Here is a 12,861-nt window from a genome sequence, read left to right on the forward strand (position 1 = left end):
AGATAATTGTGGATTCAAAATTCCTTGATGAAGGACACATTTAAGGCATTATCTCTTAGTACATGACCAGAGCTGTCAGAAGTAAGCACAAGGAAGACACGTACCTACATTGTTTTAATTCAGCATTCTGGAGTTTGTGTACCTAATGCCTTTGGCCTGTGGCCACCCAGGCCTTGTGCCATTCCAGCCCCATCCCCAGCTTCTCTGTACCCCAGAAGAGGTAGTACAGGATATCAGCAGTTTGGATAGAGGATAGATCTGAGATTGTGACTTTCTGCAGTGACAGGGGCAGTGTGTGCCCAGAGATAGTTCAGTAGAGCTTTACCTTGGTATCTCTGTGCTTGAGGGATTTTAGCACAGGAGGTCCTTTGGGACCGTAAACTCTGCTTAGAAGTTGTAGGTACAGGGAGGGGAATTTGACTGGTTTTCAGAGTGTGAAAAACGCCAATCACTTGGTTTTTTGTGGGAGGGGTCCCCGCCCTCCCTTGGGAGGCAACTTCAATATAGTCAAAAGTTGTCAATCACATGCTGTTTCCCTCCCCAGTTGAGGCTGTCAAAGCTTAACACACTCCCCGGTTCTAGAAAGTTCTTCTATTCTGTTAATCCCATTGGACCCTGTTAGAATGCCACTCCTCTCCTGTATCCCGATTGGTTCATTGTATGTCACCCCAACCCGTCTCCTCCCCTCTACCCTTTACCCATTGGTTGATTTGTCTCCTAGCCACTCCTATCCCTCTGCCCTTATATTCTCGGTCCCGCCTTTGTACTGGGCTCTTCAGAGTCAGTTTCCCTCTGAGAGTGTTGCTGTTCCTTGCCTCCTCCTCCTGCTCCTCCTCTCTCCTACAATAAACCTCTCGGATCCAACTGCTCGGGAGACGTCTCGTCTTTGTTTGGTGGAGCTTTCTGGGTTTCACCTACCCCTCCCTGCGGACCGGTCAGCCAGGGATCACTCCCCGGACTGGCTGGGAACCCAGGGAACCCCCGGAGGACTAATTTTATACAGTTTTTAAAATTTTTAAAGTTTAATAATAATAAAATGGTTATAAAAATAGTAATACAATTAGAGTAATAAAAATTTAGAGTTAGGACAATTACAAGGCAATAAAAAGCAAAGAATTACGGACGTCTGGATGCTCTCGGGCCTATAAGCCACAACAAGCATGCCTTGTGAACAAAGTAATCACCTTAAAAGCAATAGCCTGCTGCATATACAAAACACTTCATGATTATGCATGTATTATATTTAAAACAAGAACTTAGTCTGGTATTTGTCAAAAAGTTTCTGTTAATTCCTAGGCGCCTTTGAGTCTAAGTCAGGCTTGAAGAAGTTTGTTTCTGTTGATAAGGAAAGCCATAAATTCCTCTCCTCTGGAAGATTTAGGGGTTTCTGTAATTGTTATCCTTGTGCGAAGAATTCCTTGATTATCTCATCTCTTTCTTGAGCTAGTTAAAAAGTATCTATCGTACATAGTATAGTTTCTATTTTAACATTGTGTTATAACCTAAAAATACATTCAACACACTACTTGAAAGAAGTAATACAGCATAACTTTCCAACATTACACATATAATATTCATTGTAACTATTGCATAAAGCCAATCATAAAATATGCATTTTTCACAAGAGGGTTGTGTTCAGCCCTCAGTAAAGAATTAAGTTAAAGATCAATGAGATGATGCTAATTTGGCTTGTACTCCAATTCCATCCTGTCCCTGAAATTCCTTCCCTGTGTGCTTTAATCCTCACTTTGTGTAAGGGAATCTTTGTTTCCCTCTGCATCCCTTTTTCCTCTCAGCGATGGTGCAGAGGCCTCTCTTGGATGGTAAACTTAGGCTCCTTCCCCTCCAGGACACGCCAGCTCCCCTGAGCGGGGACCCCGGTCACAGGGCCGGCTCCTGCCCTTCCCGGAACCCTCGTGAGGGACGGTGGCGGCTCCTGGCAGGGCGGGGCGCGGATCCCCACGCCCTAGGCGCCGCGCTGAGGTCGTGCCGCCGCCCCGCCCCGCCCCGCCCCGCCCCGGTGCCTCCCGGCGGGAGCGGCCGGAGTTCCCGCCCCGTGCTCCGCTCGGCGTTCGGCTGCGCTCGGGATTCCCCTGCGCGCGGCGGGGCGGGGCGCGCGCCCCCGCCCTGCCGTGACGCCGCGGGCGCGCTGCGTCAGGGGCGCGCGGGGCAGGCGCGCGCGGGGGCCATGGCGGCGGGCTACCAGCACCGGCCCAACGGCGGCGGCGGCGGCGGCGCCCCCCTGCCCGACCCCTCCTTCCTGTGGAACGTCTTCCAGAGGTGAGCCCCGCCGCCACCGCGGGCCCGGCGGGCAGCGGGCCCGGCAGCGAAGGGGGAGGTGCCGGAAGCGGGTCGGCTGCTGCGGGAGTCCGGCCGCCGGCCCGGCGCATCCAGCGCGGGGTTTGGCTGCCGGGGCGCCTGGCAGCGCTGTAAACATCGCGGTGGTTTCCCTGTGGGAGGATCTGTAAGAAAGAGTTGGGGAGGAATACGTGTGGCTGTATTTTATAACGAGGGTAAAGGGAATTGGTGGGAGCGAGATGGTAACCTTGAAAGCGCTGAAGTAATTTTTAATCTGAGGTTGCAGAAAGGATAGTAAAGTCTGGAGGATCAGTGTAGCAGCACAGGGAAGGCTTGTAAAAAGGAATCTGATAAATGGTAATGAAATACTTTAAAGCTACCAGCGAGAAAAGGTAGCTGCACTAGGGGACATGTAGGTTGGAGATCGGAAAGATACCAGCAAGGGGGATTGGACATTGGAATGGGCTGCCCGGGGAGGTGGTGGAGTCACCGTCCCTGGAGGTGTTTAAGGAAAGCCGGGACGTGGCACTCAGTGCCATGGTCTAGGTGACATGGTGGTGTTGGGTCATAGGTTGGACTTGATGATCTCAGAGGTCTTTTCCAGCCTGAAGGATTCTGTGAAGTATTTTCTTGAATTCTCCTGGATCAGAGGGACCTGCAAGGGAGTTAGCAAGCTTTTGCTAAACAAACACATTGGCAAGATCCTATCAGTAAAGAAGCCAAAGGAGATTTCCCAGTTATGTCTTGTTGAGGAAACTCGGGAGGTGCCTATGTTGGATCCATTTTTATGGGAGATGAGTCAAGACAGATCCTCTGACACAAGCAGCAGCAAGAAGAGGTTAAGCAGGAGACAAACAGTACGAAGTTTCTAAAACTGGCTGATATTTACAGAGTGACTCAGGAATGCAGCAGCTTACCTACCCAGCTTGCTGTAAAACAACTTCCTCTGAGGACTCGGCAGAGGCATGCATGAAGCCATTTCTCTTTTTAAAGGGTCCAGAAAGAAACAGAACAACAATCTGACTTCCGCACCAGGAAAATCAGAAAAATAATTTTAAATAATGTAGTTAGTCAGGAGAGTTGCATGGCTTTTGTTGAAAATGTTCCCTCTGGCAGACGGCTATATAAATCCTGGACTATATTTGATAAGGATTGGATTTGGATATGGATATGAAGGCTAGAAATGGAGCAATTCATATAATCTGTATGCTTTTCAAAAATACTCCCAACACTATCAAAAGGCCCTTGAAGAAATTCAGTAAATGTGGAATGAATGGAAGCATTCTTCAGTGGATGGAAAACTGACTGAAGGATGTGTGTGTGTGGTCATACACCACACTGACAGGTGGAGCTCTCCTGGGATACTTATGTAATCTGTTTGAGAGCAGCTGGGGGAAAGAGAGTAGGTTTAGATTGGATGGTGGGAAGAAGTTCTGCACTGTAGGCGTGGTGAGGCACTGGAACAGGTTGTCCAGAGAAGCTGTGGCTGCCCCATCCCTGAAAGTTTTTAAGGCCAGGCTCCATGGAGCTCTGAGCCATCTGGTGTAATGGAAGGTGTCCCTGCCCACAGCCAAGGATTGGAACTTGAGGATATTTTAGGTCCCTTTCAACCCAAACCATTCTGTGGTTCTATGATTCTGTGAAAAAAGGGTGAATGGTCAGGTTTGCTGATTCCTGCAGTAACTGAGGCCTGTGAAAGTTTGCAGGAGCACCTTACAATCCTGAATGACTGGGCTGTATCAGCCTGTCACGGTCAGATCATGATCTCTGCATGACAGGTGATCCCCGTATGTCAGGTGGAATCCAGAGTAGAAATCTGATGTCCAAGAGGAAAATCCATTCTAATTTTGCATAAATTTGTTTATAAAAGGTATGTGCTGACAGATGATGCTCAGGAGAAAGATAAGTAGGTCATAATGCATTTTCATGAAAATATAAGTTTAGCACTTGGTAGCAGCTCATAAATGGTAAAAAATGTTCACAATACTAAGAGAAGCAGCGATTATAAAGGGGAATATCTCTTTGTAATTGCAATCTTTGCAATTTATGCTTGCAATTTTAGTGTTCTTGCAATTTTAGTGTTCTTCATGCAATTTTAGTGTTGCATGCAGGTTACATAATTCTTGGAGATGGGGAAGGAAGCAATAGAATGAACTGAAAGTGTTTAGAAAAAGCAAGAACTAAAGGAGAAGAAAATCAGCTTCTGTGAATAGGGATCAACTGAGCAGGACTCTGGTTGGGGTAGTAAATGAGGGGAAATGAAAACTGTCAGTCCAAGGGGAACATCCCTGTATGAAATGCAAGGAAGTCCCCACCATTTTCAGATAGCCATATAGAGAAGGCATGCTCCTTTTTTTTTGGACAGAAGTTACTTAATTTATTTATTTTGGCATAGAACTTGAATCATTAATACAATGGACTGTGAAGGCTCAATGGAAGCTGGAACTTGCCTGTGCTTTTGCCTCTTTGAACCCCTTTGCAGGGCCCTGCAAACGATTGAGTCTTTCAGTACTTTGGTCACATTAGTGACTTACTCTCCACTGCCAATGTGTGAGAGAGTCTGGGTGACAAACCTGTTGTGCCAGTTTGCGAAACAAATAGCTGACTGCTGTAACATTAGGCATTTCGTGGATTTAACCAGCATGTGTGCTCTGCAGTTTTCTTAAACAGAAATAAATAAAAATACTTCCTTGTGGAGAGCATGCCCAAACTGTTTCATTGTCAGGGTTTCTGTGTGTCTCTTCACTCATAAGTAAGTCTTGCAGTTTTCTTTGGACCTTTTAACATATTCAGACTTTTCAGAAAAATAATTATCTCATCTGGTGAGTAAGAAGCAGAATCTTGAAGTCTTCAGTAAGTGGAACATGTTAATTTCAGCCATTTAAAGCTTACTACCTGGTTTTGTTTTGTTTTGTTTTGTTTTTTCCCAGAGTTGATAAAGACAGGAGTGGAATAATATCTGATCATGAACTTCAGCAAGCATTATCAAATGGTAAGTCTGTAAATGAGAAGTGAGGTAGTTCATTGTAAACTTCATGATAAATTTGTTTTGAGGTTACTTGATGCTGTGATTTTTTGTATGGAAGGGGGTGGGAAGTGTTCCTACCACTCACTAATGACTATTTAATTTACAGCAAAAGGCTGGAAAGGGAAAAAAATGAACAATCTTTGTGATTTTTTGTTTGTTCTAAACTGAGTATCTATTGTAACCATTACAGGTCTGTATTCTGAGGAATGAGGGCGTGCACATTCCTTCATTTTTTTTCCAGCTCTGCTTCCTAGAAATCATAACCAGTGATTCATATATTCCTTGCTCATCACTACTGAACCTTTGTTTTTTAATCAGAATCAGTGTATAACCTGGGCAAAGCTGTTGACAACCAGCCTTTTTAATTGCACACAACTTATTTTTCATACAGTATGGTGCAGGAAATAAAGTATGTTTGGGGTTTTTCTTAACGGAATAGAAAGATGCACTCTAGATCTAGTATTAAACTTTCTAGTAGTCAGTTCCTTGTTGAAATACTCAAAGAAACTAGGGTATTGTCAAATAACTCATGGAAACAAAAAAAATGAAACATTTTTCCAGTAGCCTATTTTTACTTTCCTCCCATGACTCAGAGTAGGAAGGGTTGTACTCTGTGGGTTTTTTTTTCTGTTTGGAAATCTGAAAAAGGGCGTATTCAGTCTGTTTGTCCACCTTTGAGTCCATACCAAGTTCCCCTTCTCCCAGAGTTTATTCCTTTATCCCTCCTGTGCTCTGTGACTGAGAAGGGCTAAAACTGATGTTGTGAGCTGCAGCACACAATGGCTGAAGGGACCATTTTTGTCAGTAATTGCCTGACTTGAAATAAGTGTGTAAGGTTCTATTCAGTAAAACTGCAGTCTTGTAACTGAACTGGATGTACTAGAATATTTGTTTAATAATGTATCTGATAAATTAAAAGCAATGTGTTGTGGCTGCCAGACCTGACCCATAATTAAAATTTTGAATAAAATCTTTAGCAAAAACTAAGTTAAGTCACCATTTTCATTTAGATTTCCATTTAGAACTGTGAGAAACTGTCATTTTAAATTTTATCTGCTGTTTTAAATGTTATATATTTTAAATATTTTCTCATATGAACCTGCCATTTTTAATTTTATATATTTTAAATATCTCCTCATATGATTGAATTTAAGGGTACTAGGCAGTGATGACTATCTGAGCTCTTTTCTTTCCTTATTTACAGTGTAGATTAGCAGTTTCAGTGCTTTGCAGTTATGAAGAATGCCTACCAAGTGTTAGGCAAAATATTTACAGAACTGTAAGCTTTCTGCATTCCAAGAGATTCTAGATCTTGTACACCAAAGTCACTAACAATTCACTATATTATTTTCAAAATATATCCTCTAGTGGATGATTGTGCATGGCCATCCTGCAATTTAACATGGGCTAAAAGAATGTTATGTGTTTATTTCTAAAACATTAAAAAAGTCTGCATTGTGCTCATTGACATTTGAAGTTCAGTGTGGTTTTGACATTTTCAACCTGTGAAGTTTATGCAGATAATAGTGTGCTTACCTAGGAGGGGCTAATCATCACTTTGGCTGCTTACACAATAAAATCCTTTGCTTCCTTCTTGTTTTCTTCTGTGCTGCTGTGGGAAGTTAATATTAGAGTCAGGAGAGGAGAGACAGGGACATTCTGTTTATTGGAATAGGATGAAATCAGTACAGTTCTTCACCTCTGGAATTGCCCAGATTTCATTTTGTGGTGCCTATATGAATCACTTGAATGCTTCAAGATGAAATAAGTTAACTTTCAGACTGTATTTTCAGTTTTTCCTCTTATTCTGTTCAGTGTTAAATACTGGCACCTTATTAATTCCATTATTTCTTACTTTTTTGAGGAGACACACAGCTCTAAGGTACTGACATTTTCTATCTAAAATACTGCTTCAACATTTTCAGAGCCATTTTATCTCTTTTCTTTCTCTGCTTAGTTTTTCTTTACATGCAGATAGTCACAGGGCCTGCCTACCGTGCAGGGTTCTCCCTTGTAGAGTTACATCACTGCCTGTGACCCAGCAAAGCCAACGTGCCGGATCCCAGCTCGGCCCTTCTGCTGGGATTTGCGGTCAGATGACACATCCCTGGGATCGCCTCTGCAGTGCCCTCGGCTCACCGGCTCCTCTGTGCTCTCGCCGATTCCTTGGGTCCCTGCAGGCAACCACAGCCAGTTCATTATGTGCTGCTTCGTGCTCCTGGTTCCTTCACAGGCTCTGGAGAATCCATGGTGAAATCTAGATGAGGCACAGGATTCCTTTGTTTAAAGCTTAATGCTTCTTAGCACTTTGGAATGCTCTCAACCAAGTGAAAACTGTTTCATAATGACAAGCTTCTAAATACTCAGAGAAGTACAGTACTTCTCTCCAGATGATTACTGCTCGGGCCCTTTCAAGCAGCAACATTTCTTGGTCTAAAAATACTAATTCAAACTAACACAGTTTTTTAGCAGTGGAGGTGGGATTTGTACTAAACTACTCTAAACTGCAATGTATGGTTATGCCATGTTGTGAACTCTTTCTGTCAGAAACTAAATGCCCTGGAGTAGTCTTGTAAAAATTAAATGAGCAGATGGGTTTTTACTGAGGAACAGATACGAGGCTTTCATTGAGTTGCAGTTTAGAACACTTCTGCTCCTGTCAGTAGAAAAGAGGTACTTCAGTTTAGATCTTGCTTTTCATCCAATACTTCCTGACAGCCTGGGATGAAAAAGCCCTTCTTAGCTCTTCCAAGGTTTGTTAGATTTGTTTTTGTTGCAGCCTTAAAATGCTGGTTTCTATGTGGTATTTGGAAAGCACTGGTCTGAAGTCATCTGTGATTGGTGAGACTTTCTTACTTCCAAGCAGCCTTATTTTTTTAATATGCCAGCTCCATGTCACATAGCTCTGAATTCACTATTCTTAACTGATTTGTTTGGTTGGTTTTTTTACATTTTTTAGAAAACATTGAGGAATTCTTAATTCTCAACTAAGTAATTCTTTCTGTTTCAGGCACGTGGACTCCATTTAATCCAGCAACAGTCAGGTCAATTCTTGGTGAGTGTAGTTGTGTGATGTGACATAGTCCTAAGATAAGTTTTGTGATCTGTTCAGCTGATTGATTGTGAGCTCTCAATTGTTACACTGTTTTTTTTTTTTTTTCTCTGAGTGCCCAGCAGTAGTAAGTAAAATTATTTTCCCTTTTGATTAATAGTGGAATGCCCTTTGCATACACACATGTGCACTTGTCAAAGTAGCCTGAGAAAATGTTACTGTATAATTGATTAGATAATAAATGTAATTTATGCATGAGATGATTGTTATCTTAAATTTTCTAAACAGGTAGTATATAAATTACCTTGGGAAGTATTTCCTATCTTGAATTTAAGCCCATGTTTTACTCCAAAAATACCAAACAGGAGCTTACAATGCTTGAATTCTGTTAGTGTCTAAACTAATTGCCAGTAATGTGGAAGGTGATGGTGGTGGAACAGAAGGATGAAGATTCAAGCACAATAAATCAAATATTTTCTATCACACAGTTCATAAATCCAAGGACTACATTTTTGCTTTGTTTTCAGTAAGTGTTCAGCAGCAGTCTGAGTTCTATCACTGGGTGACATGTTTATTTTATAAAGATTAACAGTATCAGTAAGTCAAATGCAGATGAATATCCCAGCACTCTTGGAAATGATATAAGATTTTTTAATGTATCCTTAGAAAAGAATAGTCCACCCCTCTGCCCATTCTAGATGATCAATCAAGCCCTCAGTATTTTTAAACTGAAAATAAAAAACTAGGAAAAATAACATTCTATGATTTATTCTGGTATTTTTATCTTGCTTTATCATTTTTTTCCTTCAGTGGATGACTGCTTGATTTTTCTTGGCAGAACTTTCCAAATTACCACTTGCATTTTAGCAGTTTCTTTTCTCTCTTCAGTACCTTCCACAGAGCACTCTTGCTATCTACTTAAAGTCCTTGCTGAGGAGTAGTATGACTAAGGTTTTATGTGTTTCTTACTTTTTATTTCAGGCATGTTTGACAGAGAAAACAAAGGAGGTGTGAACTTCAATGAATTCACAGGAGTCTGGAAATACATCACAGACTGGCAGAATGTCTTTCGAACGTATGACAGAGACAATTCTGGAATGATTGACAAAAATGAACTAAAGCAAGCACTAACAGGTTTTGGTAATTCATTAGTAATTACAGTTTTTATGACTGGGTTATGTCATAGAATGAGCTGCTTACTGGTACTGTTGCAAAACTGTACTGCTCTGACAAATATGACTAAAAATGAGGCAGGTGAAGGGCAGCTTTCCTTCTAGGTATAAGGTACCTTTTAACGACGTCCATTGCAAGAAGCACGTTTTTTAAAGCTCGTTCCTTAAATAGAGAAAAAGGAAAATATTCTACACATGTCCTGACACATCCAGTTCCAGTCTCCTCTGTGACATGCTCTGAGAGGGTTACCAATGCTTTAGGTGAAGTCTGAACTTAACAGGATACTTGACAGAACTTGCCACTTTTTAAAACAAGGCCAGCTGTTCATGCTGTGAGAGCATTCTGGTGGCTAAGGAACTTCCATTCCAGTCACTTCACCTGTAAAGACTTGAACTGCAGCCCTAAACCATTCCCTCAATCAAAGAGTCACCTTAATCTGTAATTATATTTACTGTGACTCTGTATATAATTATTATTGAGCATGGGTTTTATTGCATGCATTTTAGTTTAACAGAGATATTTACAAAAAAAAAATCTTTGTAACTCCTTACTGTTTTCTGGTTTTGTTACACATGCCTGTTAAATAACCTTGTTCTTTTTATAGAAGGACTGCAGTACTTGAAACCTTCTAAAGTGTTTCTCTTTTTCCAAGGTTACCGACTGTCTGATCAATTCTATGATATCCTTATTCGGAAATTTGACAGACAAGGAAAAGGACAAGTTGCTTTTGATGATTTTATTCAGTGCTGTGTTGTTCTACAGGTAAGAAAGGAGATGTACTTTGATGTCAATTGAAAAAAAATTACATTTTCTTAAGCTTTTATAGCTTTCACTGTAACAGTAGATCTAGAACTTGCTTTTATTTATAGTAAGCCATTTGAACTAAGTATATGCTAAGTGCTAGAAACATCTTTGTGTATTGGTCTTCATTAGTAATTCCTTTGGGTCTCCAGTAAATTTGATACAATGGGTGAGGGACAGAAGAGTGTAAAATAGTATAAATGTCTGACAGTGTCTGTTAGTTTAATAGACTTCACAGGTGATCCTGCAGGGGCAATGGTAAAAATACACAAAAAGCCTTCCAGTCTTTCGGTAACACAGAGAGTGAGAGAAAGAGAGAGAACATGAAAGGAAAGGAGTTCCCTGTAGAAGTAGCATCTCTGTTAGACACATTGGTTGCCTTTGCATTCATTTGTAATATAAAGCAATTATGGTTAGTTGTAGACTTGAACTCTGCTAAAAAGGGCTTTGAAATGGAGTATCACTCAGCTGATGTTAATGAATCTGTGCTGGCAGTTGTTCTGGTCCTTTGTCTATACTGCCTGGCATGTCTGGGGTTATACAGAGACAGCTCAGATAGCAATGGCACACGAAGCATATTTGCCTAGAAGGTGAGATATGCACAGGGTATGTATTGGGATTCTGTTTCCAGATGACTCAAACATTGCATTGTTTTTCCCCCCACTTTCAAGCCAGTTATAAAAAGTTGTCTGGTCTGTAAAGAAGTGCCTAGGTAGCCCTAGGTATTACTATTACAGTGAGCTATCTTTATATATAACACTGTAAAATGGCTACAGAGGGGATGAACAGAAAGGGTTCATAAAGCTGTAGAAGTCCAGGTGGTAAGGGGAGCATGTGGCAGTCTGAACCTTCCCCTAGAACAAAAATGTCAATTATTTTTTCTCTCTCCTCCTCAGAGGCTGACTGATGTGTTCCGACGATACGACACTGACCAGGATGGCTGGATTCAGGTGTCCTATGAGCAGTATCTTTCCATGGTCTTCAGCATCGTATGACACCAGGAATCGCACACTGGCATTACACAGACTGGAGTTGCCAAAACATCCTCTACTGAATATTATTTTATGTATTATAATGGATGTAACATCACATTCTTAAATTCTGTAGGCTGGTAATCACTATCAGAATCTGTACTTGGGTTGGTTTTTATTTTGTATTATTGTATGATATGACCATCTCTGCTTACTGTAGTACAGAAAGCACAGAATCCAGATTTAACCAGTACAATGTACATTACCTCTTACACATATCCTGCATGGGAAAAATGACTCTTTAGCAATGCCAAATTAAAATTATGCTTGTTAGTTTATATCAGTTGAAAGCCAGAAGTTGCACAACATGTTTTGCATGTGCCTTACTTTTATAAGAGTTAAATGTATTAATTTTTAAATACAGAATTTAAAATTAAGTAAAAATACCAGGTCAGTTTTCAGTGTATTTCGTTTTTGTACAGCTTTAAGGGGATGGTGATTTTACTTCTGTATTCTCATATTCTATGATTCAGGGATCTCTCCACTTGGATGGCCTTTTTTTATTTTATTTTATTTTCTAGCTGCCTCCTTCTTTCAGGGTATCCTTGGGATGGCTTCAAATACAACTTCTTCACACCTGTGAAGCAGGTCATACTATGTCTCCCTTGATAAGTTCCCCACAAAAATGAACTCTGACTCTCAATATGCTCCCTTTGGTTAGTTGTCTCATTTGAAATCAGAAGTCTTCCTTTTGGTGCTGAAGCACTTATTTGAAGTGGCCTTGAATTGACATTCTCCTAACTTTACCCTACATCTCGCCATTTACAGCTAATGAGAGAGAGTGGAAAAAAGCAAGACAAGTAATGACTGATTCCTGTCACACACCATCTTTTGCAGTAACGCTGAAGAAACAACTTGGAGGAAGCAAAGACAACCAAAAGTCAGAGTTACAAATGTTACTTCCAAGTGCCCCTGAGATTGGCTCAGATGGTCAGAGAATGGTACAAATAACACCAAGGTCACACATTCAATCTCTGTATGGTCCATTCACTGAAGAGCTGGACTTAGTGATCCTTGTGGACTCTTTCCAACTCAGATGATTCTGTGATTCTGTGTCTCACCCACAGCAGAGTGTCTGGTGTCAGAGTGAAGGCAGCAAAGTGGCAACTGTGCAACTGTTACCAAACATTTGTCATGCAGAGAAGCTGCTACTACTTGTCAAGTGATACTCAGCCCCTTAGTGACAACTCAGCAACACTCCCAACACTCTTCTGGTCTCAGGTATGTGGGGGAAAACCAATGGCCCCCAGACCATAAGCACACTGAAACAAGAAGATCTCCCAAAGCGTTCTGGGTGTACTCACCCAAAAGGCAAGGAATTGGTTTTGGGTGAGGAGGGCAATTAGGAGTAATGACCAGTGTCAGAAACCACCTCATCCATCAGCTGTTAAAGTTACTTACATTGAAGAAAACAAGGGAAAAAGACTTCCACCAGTTGCTCTTTGAACCTTCCTTCCCTGGAAGGCTGAGATAATAAC

The 12,861-nt window shown here is 41.4% G+C and overlaps 1 protein-coding gene across 2 annotated transcripts; it reads left to right on the plus strand.

Annotated features, from left to right (window-relative positions):
• The first annotated feature begins 2,150 nt into the window (after positions 1 to 2,150).
• On the plus strand, positions 2,151 to 11,779 carry PDCD6 (programmed cell death 6). 2 transcript variants are annotated; one of them, XM_053960432.1, is made up of 6 exons: positions 2,151 to 2,280; positions 5,229 to 5,290; positions 8,337 to 8,381; positions 9,360 to 9,512; positions 10,204 to 10,313; positions 11,249 to 11,779. In XM_053960432.1, the coding sequence occupies exons 1-6, from the start codon at positions 2,189 to 2,191 to the stop codon at positions 11,345 to 11,347; spliced, it is 561 nt and encodes a 186-aa protein (XP_053816407.1). In that variant the 5' UTR covers positions 2,151 to 2,188; the 3' UTR covers positions 11,348 to 11,779. The 2 variants fall into 2 exon arrangements, with proteins under 2 accessions (XP_053816407.1, XP_053816396.1); XM_053960421.1 differs by having other exon boundaries at positions 2,152 to 2,280; positions 9,360 to 9,518.
• Positions 11,780 to 12,861: the final 1,082 nt, after the last annotated feature.

The sequence above is a fragment of the Vidua chalybeata genome, chromosome 1, assembly GCF_026979565.1.
Source record: "Vidua chalybeata isolate OUT-0048 chromosome 1, bVidCha1 merged haplotype, whole genome shotgun sequence".
NCBI classification, from domain to species: Eukaryota; Metazoa; Chordata; class Aves; order Passeriformes; family Viduidae; genus Vidua; species Vidua chalybeata.